This window comes from Sphaerodactylus townsendi, linkage group LG08 (genome assembly GCF_021028975.2).
Source record: "Sphaerodactylus townsendi isolate TG3544 linkage group LG08, MPM_Stown_v2.3, whole genome shotgun sequence".
Lineage (NCBI taxonomy): Eukaryota > Metazoa > Chordata > Lepidosauria > Squamata > Sphaerodactylidae > Sphaerodactylus > Sphaerodactylus townsendi.
In genome coordinates, this window is record NC_059432.1 from 37047643 (window position 1) to 37070180 (window position 22538).

General features: G+C 39.4%; 1 protein-coding gene across 5 annotated transcripts in view; it reads right to left on the minus strand.

Annotated features, from left to right (window-relative positions):
* Positions 1-1454: 1454 nt before the first annotated feature.
* Positions 1455-22538, minus strand: part of BLNK (B cell linker) — a 124030-nt gene continuing 102946 nt past the window's right edge. For all 5 annotated transcript variants that reach the window (XM_048505425.1, XM_048505423.1, XM_048505422.1 and 2 more), the window contains 14 exons: positions 21109-21134; positions 19837-19862; positions 18121-18219; positions 15561-15603; positions 14711-14744; positions 13123-13195; positions 11957-11987; positions 10431-10473; positions 9191-9269; positions 8387-8418; positions 8082-8149; positions 6902-6985; positions 4096-4251; positions 1455-2173 (listed from right to left, as the gene is read on the minus strand). In XM_048505425.1, the coding sequence (XP_048361382.1) occupies positions 2057-2173; positions 4096-4251; positions 6902-6985; positions 8082-8149; positions 8387-8418; positions 9191-9269; positions 10431-10473; positions 11957-11987; positions 13123-13195; positions 14711-14744; positions 15561-15603; positions 18121-18219; positions 19837-19862; positions 21109-21134 (911 nt within the window). In that variant the 3' untranslated portion in view covers positions 1455-2056. The remainder of the gene's footprint in view (positions 2174-4095; positions 4252-6901; positions 6986-8081; positions 8150-8386; positions 8419-9190; positions 9270-10430; positions 10474-11956; positions 11988-13122; positions 13196-14710; positions 14745-15560; positions 15604-18120; positions 18220-19836; positions 19863-21108; positions 21135-22538) is intronic.

The following is a 22538-nucleotide window of genomic DNA, read 5'->3' on the forward strand; positions in this document are numbered from 1 at the left end:
CTCTCCCAGGTTTGCTTTCATGATAGATACATAAAAATGACCTCTACAAATATCAATAAAATATTATTAAATGCTAGGTTTTTATGCATATCTACTGAAAATAAGTGCATGTTTGTACTGTTGGACTCCTTCATCCTTACCTGTGTTTAATTGTACATGAACCAAACAAAGCACTGGTTGACATTGCTTTACTGAGTGGAAAGTAGAACTAAGACGTTTCATTTTTGCAAGTAATATTTGGAATTGACTGAATTTGGAGGCATCAACTAAGTATGTATGTATGTAGAAATGTGTGCAAAAAGTTTTTATGCTGTGAAAATATAAATAGACTGGCTGTTTTGGGAAGAAATAGCTTAGTTGGCTATAACATCCTAGTCTCTGAGCTACATAACTGTACTTTGATACTAGAATATTCCTGATATAAAATAAATGCCAGTTGCATAGCAACACAGAAAGTATGATTTGCCTGAGACATTCAGTTTGGCTTTTCCAATTATATTATTTAGTACAATAAGAAAAAGTTACCTATTTAACTATACAGACTAGTAAAATAACCATGTGCTTCTTGTGCAGAGATATATTTGCTCCTGTATCCTGTTTGTCATCAGAGCCATGACAAAAACATCCTTGTGACTTTAGATGTCTGCTTTAAACTGTTTTAATAGAAAATCTTTGAAACATTAGACATATTTTCAGAAGTAAAAGAAAATTAAGTAATTTATCACATCTGATATGTCTTGGAATGTATATTCTGTTTCTCCAAAATGTTGTACTCTTTTGTTTGAAGAAACTGTAGAATAACAGTTGCAGAATTTGATAGTAAAAAAATCAGGCCTGATGAAATGGAAGTGAAGGAAACGATGGCTATGAATATGGATTTTGAATGGAAAAGAGAAATGGGGTTAAAGGTCCATGGGTTAAAGGTTGGTTATTGTAAAATGAAAGTAGAATCTTGCAGTAGTGTATACTATGTATTTTTTAGTCTCAGTGCTATAGTTTACAAAAATTCACATCTTAAAAGTGTGTCTATCTCCCATTGCTAATTAAGATGAAAAGTCAGTTGCTGGATCTTTGCTGGGTTACTGCCACACTGCTGAACCTCTAAAAGCCTGTCTCGGAACACAGTAGTTTAGTCTGAAAAGTGAGTAGTGTTTCTCGTTTAAAATTCAATTTTCTTCATGATAGAAGAAAATAATATCTTAGTTCTAGTGAACGAAAGTTAGAATAGACCTGCACCTATCTTGTATAAATAATGAAGTCTTAAGATTCCAAGAACCCATTCCTTAAGATCCAATCAGTTTTAAGCTAATAGATTGCCTGTTGAATATGAATATTTGAACAGCCATAGCATGCAGATCTAAGTTTGAATCTAAGCAGAATTTGAGTGGTAGATATGATGTGCTTTTAATGTGACAGCTACAAAGTGCTTGATGACAATACATCCACACATGCACTCAAATCACGGTAACAGAAATTTAGTTCTTTTAATATATTTACATGTTCTTTTAATAAAAACAAACCATGTAACAATTGTTCCAACAAATACAACTGATACTATTATGAAATTGATTACATCATACTGAAATTCTGAGTTGTCTTTTGGATTTCTGTCCTGACAAACCTATCTTTAACTTATAAGGAGCAGCTTATCTTGGCATAGATATTCTCAAGTGACCAATTTATAAACTTCACATGAACAGTAGCAACAATGTTATGGAAGGTACAATCCCTACAAACGTATTAAACAATTCCATTCGAACAGGGAGTATTCTGTTTCTCTCTGAAGTCTTGAGAAAAAATAAATTTCAAGTATATAACTGCTCAAGTATGAATTTGGAACACCTACATCGTTACTGAAGTCACAACATCAAATTAACCCTGGTTCTCTTATAAAATTGTGTGGTTTTATTTTAAAAAGTGGCTCTTGCTGGTAAAGCTTCTGGAGAAAGTCTCCTAATCATAGGTTTAGATTCTTGTCCAAATGCTTGGTCTTGAATTGTGTCAGAAGAAGAAAGAGGCCAACAATATTTTCCATATTGAGTTCTTAATGCAACCTTTAAACTCTAGTAATAAATTTTAGTTTGGTAGAGTCTTTGGTGTTGTTTTGACTGTCAATGAGAACGAGAGAATTTCGCTGGTGATTTTCTATTATTTCTGTCACGCTGTCGAAGCGCTGGATTGAGAAAACAGATAAGATGATTTACTTAGCATTGTTTCAAAGATGAGTCCTCTAATTCAGCCAGTTACTATAGCTGAAATTTTTTTCATTGCTATTCCTGATATTTAATAAGTAAACAATGGTTATAATAACAATGATTCTGTAATTTTTGAAAATATAAATACCAATTCCGCAGAGAGATTGCTCAAAGTAGCTCATAGAAAACTTAAAGGGAAATACTCTGTAGTCTTATTCTGGAACATTATGAAAATAGCCCAACATTTCATTAGAAGAATTTTTTAATGTCCTTTGGTGATAAATTAATTTAATAATATATTCCTCTGCCCATTCCAAAATTACAACCAATCTCTCAGAACCTGTTTTCCCCCCATCTAGCAGCAAGGATTATTTTAGCAAACGGCAAGAAAGGTTAAGGCAGATTTCAAGCTGACAAAACAACCATCTTTAATAATTTTTAAAATATAACCTTTGGATTACAAGGTAAACTAATATTTTAACATATCATTGATGAAGTGGATTACAAAATCCAAAAAATTATCTATTTTTGCACAGCTGAAAAAAATGAACAAAATTGTTTGCATGAGCAATAATATATAAGCAAAGTTGTTCAGTGCTAAATATGTTGCATCTATTTTATGCTAAGATTTTCTAGCAGGTGAGTAGTAAACTTGCATCAGAAAATGAGTTATTCTTGAAAAATAAGAGTGATATATTCAAAATATAAGAGAAATATGAAATCTGTTCCTGTTCAACCAGAAATTGTGTGTCAGAGAGAAGAGGTTAATTAGCAACAGCATAGTGTAAAACGGCTGAGTGTTTGATTCAACACTGAAATTTAGACAAATTGTTGCTTTATGATATGCACATACTTGTTTGCTCACAAAGTGTTCTTAGGAAAATTCAAAAAAAGTTTTCACAAAAAAAATCTGTTCACGAAGACTAATTTCCCGACAGCCATGTCAGAACTTTTAACATTAGAGCAGTGTATTATAATTGGATGCAAACAATATGTTATGCAAGTTCTTTAAAGTATGTTTAAAATGATGCATTGACTTTAATAAATTGATTTCACAGGTTAAATCCAAAGAACCATAAACAGAATGAAAATAGCCACTTGCACTGTTCTGCAAGTCCTTGTATAACTTGAAGATTTCATAACTTGAACAAGCAGAAACATATCTTCAGATTTACAGCCCCATCCAGAGGGCGCAGGCCAAAAGGGCTTGAGGGAGTCTGGCAGGGCTTTGCACTGGCCCATTTGCCCTCCTGGGGCACTTAACCCCGGGGGAGGTAACAGACACTCTGATGGCTACTTGCCCCTCATCCCCGCTGCTACAAACCCCAGAGATCTGGGTTGCGGCATGGGATAGGACAGGGTAATCGGGTGGAGTGGGGGTGGAGCTGACATTAGCTGACTCCCACCCAGGGGTTAGAGCCTGGAGCCAGCAGTGCGCCGCCACAGCAGTACTACATCCCGCTCTCGAGAGCTTTAGATGGGGCTGCCTGTTCCTCAAATAATATGGTGTGAAACAGCCCCCAAGAACAATCACACTTTCCATATGTGGAAGAATAACTTTAGAAGATCCAACTCGGTAAGATTTTAAAAGTGCATGTTCCTCTTTTGTCTGCAGCCTATTCAACTGAATTGGACTTTTCTCCTAACTTCCTCCCCCTTTGATTTGTACAAAATTTGGATAAATGATAATGCGACCTTTCTGCTTTTCTAGTCACAGTTCAGATTTCCCAGTATTATGGCTCACTTGGATTAAGATAATGTTTTATCTTTATTTAGATGCACATGTAAGAAAAGTAATGGTTATATGAGTTACTTTATGAGATCATGTAATGTTCACAAGCAGTGTAACTAAAATCCCAAAATAGGTATTGAGGTATAAAGCAAAGTAGCAGTTGCCTACCTCCTCGCCACTTTTTTCTCTGCCTAGGGCATACTGTCTGGTTGACTCAATAAACCTAATAGGGATGTTATATACTCGTTTGTTGTAGAATACAACTAGTGTATATGGTTGCTTTGAGTCTTGTCCAGAACTTTTTCTTACTAGGAAAGATCCATCCTAAATCAAAGAAAAAACAAAGTAATTAGTTTATGTAGATAGAACATGAATTTTTCTAAATCTTCTGACAGATTGACAGAGTTGGTGGTGTTAACCATCCAAAAAACACTTATTAATGTACCAATGTCTCTAATATTTAATATACATACAATTAAACAATTACAAATAAGCTTTTGCAATGTATAACAAACGTTTCTCTGCACGAATTAACATGACTTTTATATACATGAGCTTGTGTTATCTTGATTTATGCTAATAAAGGCGTGATTGATTGATAACATAAACAATCTCTACACAGACTTATTACAAAGAAAGATAAACCAGTGGGGTGGGATGTGGTTTCTGGGCTGAAAGGCCGTGTTCTAGCAGCATTTTTTCCTGACGTTTTCGCCTGCATCTGTGGTTGGCATCTTCAGAGGATCTGAAGGAGAAAATGCTACTAGAACATGGCCATACGGCCCGGAAGCTACACAACTCTCCAGTGATTCCAACCGTGAAAGCCTTTGACAATACAAATATAAACCAAATAGTTCCTCTGCAAAGGGCTCACAACCAGGCATGGAGACCAGAGCGGAGTGACAGGCCAGAGTCTTTATCCTAAAGAGCCAATTCTTACAAAACTAAGGGGGAAAAAAGGATTTTTGGTAGCCTTTTTGGAAAAGTATTTCTTTGGAAAATTACAAGTTAATGGGTCATCGTGAAGGTATATGAAGTCATTCAACAATTGGGGAATGACAGCCCACATGGATATTGTTCAGTGTCAGTTTTGTTGTGAGCCCTTTGCAAAGGGACTATTTGGTTTATGTTTCTTTGTAATAAGTCTGTGTAGAGATTATTTATGCTATTAAAAAAGGTAAAGTTTCCCCTTCAGTCTTGTCCGACCCTGGGATACCACTGCGAGCAGTGATTTTATAGGCAAGCCTCTTTTGTGGGGAAGTTTTCCATTGCTTTCCCTGGCTATTCTTTACCTCCTAGCGATGAGCTGGGTACTAATTTACCGACCAAGAAATGGATGGATGGCTGAGTTGACCATGAGCCAGCTGCCAGGATATCTGACCCACATGGGGCTCGAATTCCTGACCGTGTGAGTGGCAGTGCAAGCACTTAACCACTACGCCACGTGGCTCTTCCCGTTTATGCTATACAACATTGTAATTGTTTAAATATGTATAATATTAGAGACTGGTACATTAATACTATTAGCCATATAGGTGCTTTTTGGATGGTCAACCCTTGAGTATCCTACCCCACTTTCATTAGAGTTGGTGTTGTGGTATCAGCTCTCAGATCTTTGTTTGCTCAAACCCATGTTGGTGAGTATCTATTTTGAAGAAGTCTGTTTTGCTTCCACAACATATTCAAAACTACAGTCCTGATACCATTTACCCATTGATGTATCTAAAATATTTTATCTAGTGCAGGGGTCTGCAACCTGCGGCTCTCCAGATGCTCATGGACTACAAATCCTATCAGTCCCTGTGAGCATGGCCAATTCTGGCAGGGGCTGATGAGAATTGTAGTCCATGAACATCTGGAGGGGGTGATGAGAATTGTAGTCCATGAACATCTGGAGAACTGCAGGTTGCATACCCCTGATTGACCATGCAGACCCCAATTGGCCATGCTGGCAGGGGCTGGTGAGAATTGTAGTCCATGAACATCTGGAGAGCCGCAGGTTGCAGACCCCTGATCTAGTGTGTATCCCCCAGTACTTCCAGGTGTTGTGGCAAGGTGGTATGTGTGAAATAAAAGTATGTTAAGAATACGGTGCTGCATAAACCAAAAGGCTGTACAAGGTGTTGATTCCTGATCTTGGGAATCAGCCAGTCCTCTTAATAGAATGTTTAAGAACAAGATGGGATTTTCAAAATAAGTATAGTATCTGTATGGTGGTTATCACTCTGAAGAGGTGATGTCCAGTCTCTTACTTGCAAACTGGCTCTTCCTTTAAATGGTTGTGCAAAGTGTGTGTAGATTGCAGGGATATGCTAATGAAGTCGAGACCTGCCTCTCATTCTACGCAATGGAGGTTGCTTCTCTTTGCATTTCCAAAGCTTGCAATTTGATAGCTTGCCACTGATGTTTTGCCACTAAATGTCTAGTGAGGTGGGGGTTCCACTGGTTAGTGTCCTATCTTAGGCTGGAACAGCTAGCTCCCGTCTAAACCTCCTTCCTCCAGTTTCATTGGAGAAAGTCTCCATATGATGGACATTGCAAATAGGGTGATAGGGTACAAGCCTCTGAAATATGTTTTCCATTAACTCAAAATTTGAATGGAAACTGCCTGCATTTTGAAAGAAGGGTCTGAGACTACTGTTTTCAAATTGTATTTGGTTGGACCCAAAGAATTATGAGCATTCTTTCCCTTGCAGCTCCTACAGTCCAGGAATCCTTGAGAGCAGTTGGGATGTAGTGCAGGAAAATGCAGTGGGAATGGAGAAATAAACTAAAATTATTCCCCCATTCATGAGTGGAAGTGCCTTGCTGATGTTATACAGATTTGGATAGAACTCATTTCTATGATCTCATTCAGATCTGTGATGAGCACTATTCATGCCTGTAAGCAGTGTGTCTCTTAAAAATAGGTCATGTTCCTTTTCTGTGGTTCTGAAGAGTTCTCAAAAGGGCATCAGTATTGAAATACTTATACCTTGTTTGATCTGTATAATGCATCCTCAGCTATTTTTCGATCACTGGAAGCCGTAAACCACGCTTTACCATGAATACTAGGGTCCTGTGGGGGAAAAAAGAATGCTTCTGTACTTAAAACATGGCACCAGACCTTCAAAGAAGACCTAAACGAGACTTGCATCTCATGGGATGAAGTTGAACTCGTCACAGCCGACCGAAATTGTTGGAAAGCGCTTGTTGCCCAATGTGCCCAGTTACACAGGCGGAACTAAGTCTAAGTGTGTACTTAAAAACGTTATTGGAGGGGGGGGGGGGAGTTGATTTTGACGTACCACAGCGCTTGTGAAATACAACTTTACTATCCCCACTCCCACTTTGCTTGCTGAAATCCTGCTCTGCGGGACCCTCAGAAATAGAATGAGGGTCCTGCAGAGCATTTGGAGTGGGAGGGGAAACTGGCAGCAGTCTCACAGGTTTTAAGTCCCAACTCAATACAATTAAACTAGTACAACAAATATGTGTTTTTGCTAGTTTAACAACCTTCACTAAGCCCCAAATGCTAAATGGAACAACACTTTCACTTTGTCTTTCACAGTTTTCACTTCTACATCAGGAGATATAACCTATTCAGTTCCCCGGGGGAAAGCATTCCATTACTGCAGAGCGACAGACCTACAGACTAAAAACTGATCTGATATTTGGTACGTTAGCACAGCAATATTAACATCAGAAGCGTTCTCTGAAGACATGTGCCTCATTTTTGGTTAATGATTTGCATGAGTAGATGCTGATCCACCATTTATGTGGATTTGGCCGAGAAAGCTGCAATATAAACATTTGTGACAAATCATGTATATTTTGCATGCTGGAAAGTATTCATACTAGCATATGAAGCAGTCTGTGCCCTCCTTTGTATGTTTGAATTTCAAAAGTGTTATTTTGCTAAGTTCTTGATGAACAGCTATTTCCTCACAACGTTGTGTTGAATTATTTGGCCAGATTTCTTACAAAAGCTACTTCTGAATGGTAAATGCAAGGTTGCTGCAGATTTAATTCCTGAGAAATTAATTAAGGAAAAATTACAATAGCTTGATTATTTGATCTGCTTCAACTGAGTTGTAATATGAATAGTCCAAACCTTTAACTAAGGATTTACAATTTCTTGTATCTTTCCCAGAAGTGTTTTGTAAAAACTATACCTGTTCTGTTGTACTAGAAATCCTACTGCGTGGAGTAGCTAAGCTGCGATTCAGGGGATCTGGTGATCCTAAGGAAGAAGAAACCATGTAACATAAGATTCCATCCTTATTACAACAGAACATTATTGGCTTCAAAAGACACGCCCTACTTCATTTAGGTTACTGTATTATCTATGAGTGGTCTTTTAGCTTGTTGGTGCCATATTAGTGCTGAAGAGAGTGAGATGAATTTTAATTATGGATCTGGAAGATGCATACATTTGAAACTAACCCTAACTTTATTCCAAGTAAGAAAGTGTACTTACTTAGAGAGAAAGGTGGCTTTTGTAGCAGTGGTCTGAAACAAATGGTTAGAGATTAAAGAAATGTAGGAAGGTATTGATTTCCATTTCTATGACATGCTTCATCTCCTTCACAGTTCTTTTTTTTTACTCCCCCCCTCCCAAAAGGGCAGTATACAACAACAATTCACTTATAAAAGGATGATTCAAGGCACAAAATATAATACACTTATGGAAAAAAGTAACATACTTTTAAAAAGAAGTGTACGTATTTTTACAATGAACTATATCCGGGAGCCTTTTATACTATGGGTTGGATCCTATGCCAGTCTTCCCTTAAGTGAGAAGCCTTGTAGAAGTGGTAGAACCTGACCTACTCACTGTTAGAAAACTATTTATTTTCTTCAGTTTGCTTTTGAGACACAGAACTAAAGCTAGATGTTATACTAAACGTGTTTACCTCCCCCTTAATGTTACAGTGTGATGATGCAGTGTTTGCATTTTCTCACCATCAGTTGTAGAGGAGATGGATAAATGCCGGCCATTGTTAATCCCAACACAATCTGAGTTATATCACATGTTATGGAGAGCAAGATAAAGGTATGGTTGTCTTTTTTGGGCAGTAACTCAATCAAACAGCTAGTACAGCCATTAGTAATATGTTCCATGAATTAGTAGGGTTTTGCTAAGAGAACTGTTAATAAGACAATAGTATATCCATCTCAATCTTGCCCTCCCCTCATTATTGTTGTCCTTTCTAGGATCCTGAAATTAGTCGATCATTTTATGTAGAAACAAAGACACTAAACACAAATGAAAAATATTTACTTATGGATATTAGATGGTATTGGTGGAAGAGGAAGATCGTGGTTAGAACCCTGTCGACGTTCAGCTGGTATAGGTCTATCTGTGTTTTGAAAAAGTTAAGGAACAAATTAGTCTGGCTTGACTTTGGACTTATTCTGTTAAAGATATTGCTTTGGAAATTTGACTGTCTATTCTCCATTGTACTGGAGCTGAAGCAACTGAATGTTTAGGCACACTTCATTACTTCATTCTCTTCATTGTGGGTATTTTTCCCTCCGGAAACAGCATCATTATACTAAGTATCCAGAAAAATAACAGAAGTTTTGTGACTGAAATAGAGTAGCAAAACCAGTTTCTCAAGGCTCCATTTGTTTGTGTGGGATGTGTATGTGGATAGGAGTTCAGAGAATTCAGTCTAAACACCTTGCCCTGAAGCAGGATTCTCTACCAGTCCTAAAACACCAATTACATCTCGATTATACCTTGTTTGAGAAGGGCAAGAGTCCATAGCAGAGATGGGAAGTTTTCAGTCATAACTTGCCCTCCCCCAAATCCCAGAAGTTTGGAGTCTACAAAGAAAGTGCATGTACTCAGGATCTTTTAAAAGATTTAGCTTATCTTCCTGAGTATGCAGTCTTGTAAGGAAGGTCTACGTATGGTAGCAATCTCTGAAAGAGTCAAGCAACCTGTAGCCACTGGGTAACCCAGCAAAAATTGCTAATTGATCAACAACAGATTAGGATGTATGCACCCACTAAGTCTAATTCAGTTTTTCTTGTCTATAAACAACTTGGATGAAACCAATTTCTTAAGGGGAAAATCACAAATGTGCCTGTTCCAAAAGTATTCTAACCTGAATGAAAATGATTTCCTTAGTGCTGATGCTGGAATTAAGATTTCCATGTTTTCATAACAAAAGTAAACAAAAAGTGACTTAGTAGTGCATCATATATTTCAATAGAGTGATATTCAGAGTGATATTTTGTAAGGTAACTGTTCACTATTCTTTATAAAGTAGGGAAGGCAGCATTGCACAACTGGATCTTGTTTGATCCCAGAAGTTAATCACTGTCAGTATGTGGAAGGTAGACTGTCAATGAAGACTGTAGAGGAAAGCAATGGCAAACCATCTCTACTTCTCACTTGACTTGAAAATTGTTGAAATCATCAAAAAAACAACTGTGACTTCATAGCACTTTACACATTCTTAATAAACCAAGACACAATCATAGACCGATTTTTGCTGGCAAAAGTAATTTACCTTCATTCATAGTTGGGTGGTCTCTACCAGGCAGGCTTGGTTTCTGCAATGACATGGAAATGATACAGATAATAATTGTTATATGAAATCACAGCTGCCAGATCTTCAGCAAGTGTTGGCCTTCATATACATCGAGTTCTTCCCAAGAACCTAGGATGTCATTATGTATCAATGTAGTATATGTGAGGATCAAAGCAATGTGGCATTATTATTAAACTGTATATCCCGCCTTTTACTGATCAAGATTGGGATCAGGGTGACTAACAGCTTCACAAATACTAAAGCAATCAAAAATTCATATGCATTAAAACCATAGCAATAACAATATCCACTGGCTCTCTAACTTCATTCACAACGCCGTGACCAACTAAGAAAGGAGCAATTTAAAGGAACATGTCGAAAATAAACCACTAGATACTAATTGGTACAATCTTGGTACAACTTTTTCTGTATCCATCACTTATCTTCCCAGACTTTTGTATGGAATCATTCTTCTCACTGTATGGTCAGACAATATATGTGACTGGTTCTATGCGTAGTTGTGTTAAAAGATGACCATTATGCCAACAAACAAACTCAAAGTGATCCCTACTGTTACCATTTTGTCTTTTTAAGGAATGGATCTTATCCATCTAGCTTCAGCCTCCTACATCCTGTTCCCATTCCATTTCTGAGGGTATTCAATTTTCAAGAGTGACTTTTTTAGTATGGGAAAAAGTGGGAAACCCTCATCCCATAAACATGAGATTCAGCTGTATATAAAATAAAGAACTGGCCAGGGAATATGCCGAACTTGATGCCGGACTTAGTGTGGACACCTGGTCGGCATAGCCCGCTGCAGCCCAGAACTGAGCTCACGCGATCCGCTGGCCTCAGCCTTCCCGGCAGCCAGGATTACAGGCACACACCACTGTGCCCGGCTGTCCCATAAGCAGTGCCTTCTTGCACAGTTCCTTATAGAAAGACTAGCTCATCCATGTAGGAACACAGAAATGTAAATAGGGTTCTTTGCCTGCATCTGTGGCTTTTTGGCTGCTGGCCTTTAAGGACTGTCTTACAGGGGATCCATACATTGGATATGGCACTATAGCTTGGATTTTTCAGGGAAACCCAACAGCACAACATTTAGAGACAACACAGAATTACCCCCCACCCCCGAGGAGGAACAGCAAGAGTCCTAGGGGACTGGGACTGCTAATAATAAAGAAAAGGCACTCAAGTTTGCTACCTGCTCTGATGGTATGGAATCTTGGTCTTCCAGCTAAAACTTAGAAGCCATTATTGACACTCATTTGGGAACTGTAGAGCTCTCATAGAACATTTTACAATCCTTTCATACATTAAATATGGAATTATAAATTCATTTGGTGCATACTCTACATCAAATTAAGTCCATTGATGAAATAACACGGCATGTAAAGTATTTTTTCTGAGAAAAAAAATTATGGTACAGTTAATTTCAATCTGCCCTTAAAATTAATCTTTGAAATTAGAAACTATATAATATAAACGGAAAACCAACTTACTGAGGGAATTGCTGGATTTGGTGTTTTTTTCCTATAGTTTAAAAATGAAAGTTAATCGACATTTTCATATATGAGGCATGGGATTTAATTATCAGAGGCATAAAGGACAGAAAAGAAAATCTGGGGTCCAGCGCTATCTCAGCTGTTAATTCTATGCATGGAAAGTGAGGACTGTTATGTAGATCGAGGAAATCTTAAACTACTGAAGATGGAATTTTTGTGCTTTCATAAAACTACCTGATATAACTGGTACGGATGCAGTTTGCAAGTTTACATATAATGTCCAAAGGCCTGTACAGCTGTAAGTGAGCATCCTTAAGTCAGCTTTGACTTTGTGTTTCTTTGCGTAAGTCTCGGTGCTACTTTGCTATAGCAAATCACTTTTGGAATAGGAGGAACTTTTTTAAAAATTGTGGTACGGTAACTGCCTGCCTTTTCAAAGAAAACAGTAAAAAATAGAACCTGGAAAACCCACAACACCCTAGTAAAAATATACACTTTAAATAATTCTTTGGATCCCAAAGCACTTTGTATAATAAAGGCCGTGAAATTACTTGAGCTCTTTATCAATTTGGGAGACATTCAAAACCAGAGTGGTTAGTAGTGTTCCATAGATTATTTTTTCCAGGTAATACTGATCACAGCAAAGTATAAAATTACAAATCAATGGTTTAGCATGCTGAAAGTCTATTAATAACCATAAAAATAGTTTTAAATAAGAACAAGCCTGTGCAATGTGAAGGTTACTGTATTTTTTCTCTTGAAACAGCATGGTGTGATTGTTGACTTCAGTGGCTCCTGATCACAGAAATTAAAGTGTAGCCTGTTCCTAGAAGGATGGGTTTATCAGCCCTCTGGATCTACTAACAGGCTATATTTTGGGGCATAGTTTGGGATAATGATTGCAAACCCTGCCCACATACTGGGGTCACGAGGTGGCAGATGTCTACATCCTTCCCCTTGTTTTCTTACAAGTGTAGCAGGGACTACCAGCCTGTAATAAAATAAATGTGTTTTCCTTTCATCCATCTCTTGCCTGTCATTACACTGAGAGTTTGGACAGTATTTTACTAAATGTGCAGTGCTTAAATGCAGAAGAAGGACCTGGTTGCTATATGCAGCAATTCTGAATGAATAAGAGAGAGAGTAGTATTTTTGTCACTCACATGACCCTTGGTAATGGAGATGGTACTGCACCAGAAGGAAATTTGGATTCTTGAGTTCCATTGCTGTTGTGACCTAAAAAAATGAAACATAGTCATGTCTCACCTAAAAATCTATTGATTCGGAAACTAACGCAACCTATATCTTAAAACTTTACGAAGTAAGACATAAAATGCAGTTCCCAGTTGCAGTTCGCAAAGAGTTAAATGAGTGAAGGGTTTAGCAGACAAGACATGTTGCAACTCTGTAAGAACGCCTTTGTGTATAACCACACTTGTAAACAATAAAGTAATACTTATATAGCTTATTTCAGTATTTAAAGCATTATTACGCTCATATTGAAGATGACGTATTGGGGATAAGAGGTTAGCTTGCCTAAGGCCATTTGGTGAGTGCATTGAATAGGAGAAATTCAAAATAGGTGCCAGCACAAATGCAGGCGAAACGTTAGGAACAAGATCCACCAGACCACGGCCACACAGCCCAGAAAACCCACCACAACCAGTTGAATCCGGCCATGAAAGCCTTCAACAATACATAGGGCCTTCCTGATCGGTAGCTCTAGTTCTTAGCCTCCACACCAGGGGACCCCAACCTTTTTGACCCTGTGTGCACTTTTAGAATTCTGGTAGCTGAAACCACAAAGTGGTAAGGGTGTAATTATAATATATATATAGGGAAAGAGGAGTGAGAGAATAAAATCAATACAGTGGTGGCAGCAGCGGTTGAAACAACAATTTTTTAATCTACACAGCTGATTAGATCTCCAATTGCAAAACAGAAGCTGTGCTGGGCAAGATTTGCACCAACTTTTTGAAAATACTTGGCAGGTTCCATGTGTCATTGGGGGCCACGGTGTCCACAGGCACTGTGTTGGGGACCTTTGGTCTATATTAATCCAGTTCTCTAAAGATATAAGTAAAAGTCTACTCTGTCCCACCAAAAGATAAAAATGCAGTTCTGTGTTGTTCAACGGAAGTAAAAGTGGTGTGCTTCTGCTGTAGAAAAGTCCCAACATTAAAATGGTGGCTGCAATGGATAAAACCACCTGTATCTCTGGAATCCCTTGGACCATCATAGTGGTTTTAACTGCATTCTGCTCAGTGGCCCCTGAGGATTCTCCCTCACTAATCAGTTTTTTGAAATTTGGACCCCCCCCCAAATTTTCCAAAATGGCCACCACAGGTAAAAATGCCTGTATCTCTTGGAATCCCTTGTGCTATCACAGCAGTTTCAACTGCATTCTGTTCGGGGTCATCTAGGGATTCTTTTCCACCCATCGGTTTTTCAAAACAGAAAACTTGAAATTTCATATTTTTTCAGTCCCTTAAGATGGCTACTACCTCCTTTCAATACAAAAAAGACCCAGGAAGTGGCTACAGATTAATTCAACATTGAGGTTCTATCTTTCTGTAAGACAAGGTATAGCCATTAAAAGGAAATGAAATGCCTGGGGCACAGAAATCAACTCATTAGATACACAGGACAGGCGAGCGTATGGAATTTGCTGCGGAGAGCTGCCCTGCTGTCACCCATAATTCATGAAAGGCCCCTCAGTTGTGGTTCAGTACAGAAAATACTTTTACTTACTTTCATCACTTTGCACTTCAAAGTCATCAGGATCCTGAAATTTTTAAAAATTCAGATTTCAGAAGTGATGCAGAAGAGTTTAATTTAGATAATTACTGCATGTCGTCACCAAGCAACTGAGGGAGGAAAAAAGGATTCGGCTCGATTTCCCCATGATCACTGCAGCCCCCACCTCATGCTGTGGTGCATTTTCTTTCCAAAGGCCTCCCCCCTCCCGCATCATTCAGCAGAGGATTTCTGATACACGGGGTTGCTCTTCCAGCTCTTTCTATGTGCAGTTCTATCTGATCCAAACCACAGCATATAAATACATTCAGTAATGATAATTAGGACTCAGCAGAACATTAAGGATGACTAATCAGTGCTTAATGACTTTGCAGAAAGTGCCAACCCATAATTTTTGGGTAACAAAACAACAAATGTGTGCAGTGTAGCCAAAACATTTATTAAACAGCAATCACAAGTATTCTGAATGAGTCTCCTGGGCTATTCAACCTGGCAGCAAGCTCTTAGATATGGTGGGACACAGTCCTTAGGAAAGATTATTTCTGCAACCATGTGAAAGGCATGGTATGTGACCACAGTGTGGCATGCTTGCTTTTGAAATCTGTTGACCGCTGGGTCTGAAAAGGTCACTGCTGTTTACTTTGTCAGGCAGTAGTTCTCCAGGGTCTTAAGCAGAGATTTTTCACAGTTTAAAATTTCCCAATCAGTCTTGCTAGTTTGAAGTATATTGTATTGGTTTTATTATTGCTCTCTTCACACCATCTTTAAGGCGGCTGCATTTTCTGCTTCCTGAACGATGGCTATTAACTATCTCAGCCGAGGATTCTGCATTTGGTTTACTTACGAATTTCAGCTGATGGCGGTTTCTAGGAGGAGGCAAAAAGTTTCTGGAAAAAACAGATAAAATATTTCAATCACAAGATTTTCCTTCTGACTGAAGTTGCACACACAATTGCTTTTCAGTTTCAGGATTCCCAGAAACTTTGTTGAAGTGGATACTTTTGTGAGGCTGAACTACGCACTGGTATAAGGAAGATATGTTGGTGCTGAGGTACCTGTGAGCTCAGAATTTTTAACTTTTTGTATTGGAAAGTAAGAATACATCTAGGTAAGTCTCATTGGCAGAGGCCTGCAATACTGCTGCTTCAGGAACGGCAGAACTGTACCAAGGTCCCCACAGCTGGCAAAGACCATAGCAAGACCAGTTGCGACATCTACAGTTAATTTCTCAGGGCGTTTCCGCACAGTGCATTGCCAGCAGAGCTCGACTTGGGTCCAGCTCGGGTTGTCTGAACTTGCACAGATGTCGACGCAAGTCCGACTCTCCTTCGACTCGCCTAAGCCGGGTCTTCTCGATCCCTGCTCCGACCTAGTACTTTTTGGGTGAACTCGTGTCCAGCTCAACTTGCATGGACTGTGCTGAGCTCGACTCGCCCCTCCAGCCAATCGTGTCGTTTCTGTCTCTGCCCAATCAGGGCTTAGTTTCCCTTGAACCAATCATAGTGCGCTTTTGGCCAGCCAATCATAATCGACCATTGAGTGCAGGCGTACAGCTGGAAACTCGCGGCACCCAAAAAGCATTTGCTGGACTGAAACGAAGCAGGGGACTGTAACTTGTGACAGCTTGTTCCGTGGTTTGTTGGTTCAAACAGAAATCTCTGGAGGAGGGAATGCCTATATTAAATTATGAGTTGGTGTTTTAATTCCAGATTAGGCACTGCTGCCAGTCTTCCACACTCACTTTCTCACCGGAACTTTCTCACCGGCAAGTGAGTCCTGTCTCTTTAGTTTATTGCTGGAATGCTGGGTACAGATTACAGCAATTTGAGTTGATAGCGACTCAAAACATGCTTTCATGTCACATTAATTCCCATTCTTAAAGGATTAAAGTGTGTGCACATGGTACAGAGACTGTGGGGGGGGGGGAAGCTGCTGTTTGGCTGTTGTTTCTCATTTGGACAACAGCATCCTTCCTGAAGGGGGGGGGGGAGGACACCAAGGAAAGTGGTTGCAGAACCACCCAGAATGGCTGGAGGATGATTACTCCAGAAGGGATAGTTGACTTTGAACAGGCAGCAGTACTGGGAAGTAATAATAAATACTGAATTGTGACAGCTCCTGTATTTGCAAGAGGATCAAAGGATCCATGTGCAGGGAGGCTGGGGGGGGGGGAGTCTGTGAAAGGTAACCAATCGGGGAAGAGGGGCGGATGATGCACAGCAGAGTAGGAAGACACTTCCTTGATAGGGCTATTAAATGACAGGAGGGAGATGAATCAAATGAGATGTGAGATCAAGGAAGGAAGGAAGGAAGGAAGGAAGGAAGGAAGGAAGGAAGGAAGGAAGGAAGGAAGGAAGGAAGGAAGGAAGGAAGGAAGGAAGGAAGGAAGGAAGGAAGGAAGGAAGGAAGGAAGGAAGGAAGGAAGGAAGGAAGGAAGATAGGAAGGAAGATAGGAGGGAGGGAGGGAGGGAGGGAGGGAGGGAGGGAGGGAGGGAGGAAGGAAGGAAGGAAGGAAGGAAGGAAGGAAGGAAGGAAGGAAGGAAGGAAGGAAGGAAAAGTCATGAAAGGGTATCACAAGGCAGCAAAAAGCTCCTCCAATTCAGGATCCACGATGGTTCACCAGCCTGTTTGTGTGGAAGCACGTAAAGTAGCAACTTCGTGACGGTGTCATAAAGTACCTCCGACCTTGCGACACGCACGGAACAAAAGGATTTTCATGTTTCCTGTCATGGGAAAGGGAACCAATCGGGGCAGAGGGGTGGATGACGCACAGAGTCGACCCCACCCACTGAGCTCAGGTAAGGAGATCCAAGCACGGCAATGTGCGGATTAACCAACTTTTCGTGGCAGCCCGAGCTCAGCCGCTGTGTGGACAGTGAGTCGAATTCATGAAGAAAAATTCAGGCGGACGCAAGTCGAGCTCAACAGAATGTGCTGTGGGGAATCACCCTTAGTGTCTTAAGATAAACACTTGCTCTTGATTTCCACACTTCCTGTGTGTCTGACAGTACCTGTGACATCCAATTGTGAAGCTGTTATCTGGGTGAGCAATCGGACTCTTATCTTCATTTCACAGCACACTACTTTCAGTGACATCATGAGGTCTGGCAGTAATTGAATCTGTTTCTTACACATTTGTATCCCACCTTCCCTTAAATACGTGTAGAGGTTCCTTTCACCAATTTTCTCCTCTATGCCCCTGTGAATTTGGTTGAGACGTGGAACAGACAAATTGTTTTAACAAACCTAATGGCTATGGAGGTTTGAACCTGGATCCCCTTGCTCCAAGGCCAACACTCTAACCATTATATTCTACTGCCCACTCAACACGAGAATCTGCAGTATACTTGTAAGAAATAAATAAGTGAATATTTCGGGGATAGATTTTTCTTAGAATAACTAACCTGGACATATCCGGCTTCAACAATTCTTTGGCTGTGTTATGTACGTGAGAATGTCCTCCTGCTCTCTGAACAGGCTTTGGGGGAAGTGGTTTGGAAATCCTTTTGGAGTAAAATAGCAATTAATTATTGAAGGAACAGATAAAGGATTCAGCGGGTGTCCTGCAATGCTGCCCGCCCACACCGAGGCCTTTCTATCTCCCTTCCCACGTCAGCCTCTTGCATCTTCGAAAAGTTGCACCTTACGATTGGGGATAAGGCATAAAGGGCTCAAGTTAAAAGCACTTTATGTGAGTGCAGTTGCAAAACACTACTCAAAACCAGTAAAGAAACTCTCTCCCCAGAATAAAAACTTAATTTGCAAAAACAGTAGGTAGCAATGTGATAATCATGAGACAACCCCACGGCCTTCCAAATCACAGCATTCTGAGAAACTGATGCATTCAGTCACAAAGGCAACTGTTTTAATCCAGAAAAGTGTAAACACATTGAAAACAGGAAGTGATTTCATTTATTTTTGTGGAGTTTAGGCCATATCCTATCATCCCCCACCCCCTCCTGGCCACAGAACTGGTTCACACATTTGTCAAATTACCTACATGCAGTTGAGAAGAGAGTACTCATGCTTGCTATCCGCCATAGGCTTTATATAATGGGTGAGTAAGTGTATATTGTGGGGACAACAGATATGTGGTGAAGGTCACTTCCGGGTTTTGTCTGTTGTACTGAATTTAAAGGACTATTACCTTAATGAATGTGTGAAGAAGAAGAGTAGAGTAGAAGAGTTTGGATTTATATCCCCCCTTTCTCTCCTCTAAGAGACTCAAAGGGGCTTACAATCTCCTTTCCCTCCCCCCCCTCACAACAAACACTTTGTGAGGTGGGTGGGGCTGAGAGAGCTCCAAAAAGCTGTGACTCGCCCAGCTGGTGTGTGTGGGAGTGCACAGGCTAATCTGAATTCCCCAGATAAACCTTGACAGCTCAAGTGGCAGAGCAGGGAATCAAACCCGGTTCGTCCAGATTAGAATGCACCTGCTCTTAACCACTACGGCACTGCTGCTCCTGCGAAAAAGTACACAGACTTGGCAGGAATCTCAAAAAACTGGGAGCACACACAATAGTCCAGACTCCTCAAAAAGGGAGCTGTACCATGGAAACATAGCTTCCCATTCATGGCAGCCGACACGGGCAGAAAAACACCTACAATGACAAAGGTGTGCATTTGAATTTCTAGGTAGGTTTTGGACTGGCATTCCAGATAACGTTCCTCACTTGATGCAGAAAAGGTTGTTGGGAGAAGTTAGTAGGCCTTATTTCTGTGATATTTCGATATATTCCCAATTTAACTGATTGTAAAATGCATCATCCCCCTCTGTGAAATTTCTAGCTTCCACTTAAAAATATATGTGGATACATTGCACTTATCAAACGACTAGGAAATGTTTCTGAAGGGAATGAGATTATATCCCATTTGGTTTCACACCAGCTGGTCAAACAGTTACAAGTGGGAACTGTCCAGTCAGGCTGGAGAAGTCAAAGATTTACTGTACTTCCTGTTTACTGTTTTATAATTTGATTTCTAGGCTGTCCTTCCCCTCACAGGCTCCTGTGTGCCCTAAGCCACAGATCTGCCTTAAGCACCTATGCTAGATGAAAGTCCTCTGAACAGAAAACATTTTCAGTGAATTACAAATAAGGAGTCTCACAATAATTAATTACCTGGTTAAGGGAGGTGATGATTTTTCCTGTTTCAAGAAAATGAACTGTTAATTAGCAGTTGAAAATGATATTTTAGGCCGTTTATTTCTTGGAAAACATTTCTAAATTACACCCAGCAAACAGTATATCCAAGCTGTATTCAGGACACGTAGGGAGAGAGAGCCTGTGAATGAATTATTGCTAAAACTTAAATGTCCAGGTCACTGCTGATCTTGAAAGGTGCCACAAAACAAAGAATCTAAATTACTCATGTTTTGCCAAATCACTTTTAGACCACTAAGCACTGCTCAATGTAGCAGTGCTTGGTAAGTAGCCTATTGAACAATTCTGTGCTTGGCAGCTAATGATGTTAATTGTTAATAGCACTTCTGCTACTGAATATTTGTTAAAATAATTAATTATGGTGCCAAAGTATGTTGGAAAGCACATGTCAGAGCAATCTGGTCAGTGACCGGATGGGAGATCTCTGGTATTGTGCATGACTTCCTTGATGGGCTATACTGATAAAAGAAGCAAGACTGCAATCTAAGTAGAGTTACACCCTTCTAAGCCCATTGAGTTCAATGAACTTAGAAGATGGTAATTCGATTTAGAATGGTAGTGCCAATTAATTTATATATATATAACCATGGGACCATCTTTTCCCGGGAGTACCAGCTAACACATCAGTATTGACAATCCCACAGCCATCTTGGAGCTCTGCTTAAGCTCAAACAGAAACCACCAAGGTCTAAACTCTGGGGAGAAACCCTGGACCCAAACAAAGAGCCAGCCTTCCAGGGTCTTCAGGTCATGGGAGACAATTGGAAGCAAAAGGATGACTAAGCAAATCTCAGTCAGGGACTGGCGATAGTGTTGCCTACACCTCTATTCATAAGGACAGTGAACTCCTACAGATGTTCTGCCCCATAGTAAAACCAGACTGATCTATTAGAAAGTCTTCAGATGTTTCTTAGGAATAAAATCATTAGAAAGTTAATTGGAGTTTACAATTACAAAGATATAATCACAAATATACATTGAGAAGAATGGTTGTGAAGCTTAAGAAAATTCTAAGCTTAGCCAAAGCTTGCTCCACTTTGGACTGTAAACATGAGCAATGCAGATCTGAACAAGGTGTAGATTTCCCTTTTTTTAACTGTGGGGAAATGCATTTAAGTGAATTTGATGTTGGGTACATAGATTACATCTAATAAATGAAAACAGCATGCCCCTGTGCATGCTGGACTCCGAATTGCTTTTTTTAAAAAATATATACATATAGGGTCTTACCTCTTCCTCAGGAATTTCGTAGACATCTGAAAAAAAATTATGCACTTAGAAAGAACAAAACCAAAATATCCACACATGCAAAATCAAGTACAAGAATTATACAAAGCATGCATATTAAAAGAAGTCTAGCTGGAAAAAAATCATTTCAGTTTAAAAACGGGAGTTTCTTTTAAATTTTTTTAATGTCAGTCATGTTAATCCTATGGGAAATAAGTGATTTTTTAAAAAAAATTAAACTTCATTTCTATAAACACATTTTCATTAACAATTCATTCTGTAATGCTGTGGTGTTGTTAAAATGAAAATGAAAAGCACAGCATATCTAATTGTTCAAGTGCAACTTTAATGAGATCTTAGTTTTAAGCTTCAGCAAAACCGACTGCTGATATAGATCTGTTGCTGATAGCCACTAGGGGGTGTTGTTTTACCTGAAAGCAACACAGGAAAGAACAGAATATAGTAATAATTTCGTAATGGAGCAGTATCTGATGAACCATTGGCATTTATATTTTCAAAGGAAGAGTGGCTATTTTTTGCTTCTCTGAACTAGTAGCCTTTGGTGTACCTTGAAACCTATTTTGCACCTGGCATCACATGATTCAATTAAGTTGGCAACACACCCTGTATTACATTTTTAAACTCTGCAGGTTGCAAACTAGGGGATCTTCCATTATGCTGTAAATATTTTTTCTCTTTCTCTTCTCCTTCTTACTTTCTTTTTTGCATTAAACATCCATCCTGCTAAAATTTCTAGGGAATGCATAAGCTTTCTTATTGTTTGTGATACTATGGCTGCTGGTTCTAATTAAAAAAGATCACCATGGTTACCTTTGTCCATTTTAGGAAATCACCTTTGTCCATTGTCCATTGATCACCTTTGTCCATTTTGGGAAATATCCAGTTTAGTCATGAAAGTGAGGGATGATCCAACTGAAAGAAGATGGTCCTTGGACAGAATTTGCCTATGGGAGTTGCCTAGCCGCCATCTACTAGGTGATATTACCCAATGTGACTTCTAAGCCCTTTACCAAGCGCACTGTTTAATCAATCTCCAGCTTTTAAAACATAGACGCTACCAAATGTTTCTTATGTTGTCTGTCTTACAAGAGACTTATTGCTGAGAAGTCATCTGATGAATTGTTGCTTTTATATTCTCAAAGGGAGATTGACCCAGTTTTTGAACATCTCTATCTGAGTAGCCTCTGGTGCGTTTTGAAGTCTGTTTTATAGCCAGCAACTCCTAATTTAATTAAGACTGAAACGTATCATTTTGATGCCCTTCAACTCCTTCATAATGCCATGGACCATCATGGTTGCCTACAATTTATGCCTATTAACATCCACAAAATTGTAATTAAACTACACTGTAATGAAAGGGAAATCACCATCTTTGCTATGACTTGTTTAAACAATATAGGCTTAATGAAGCC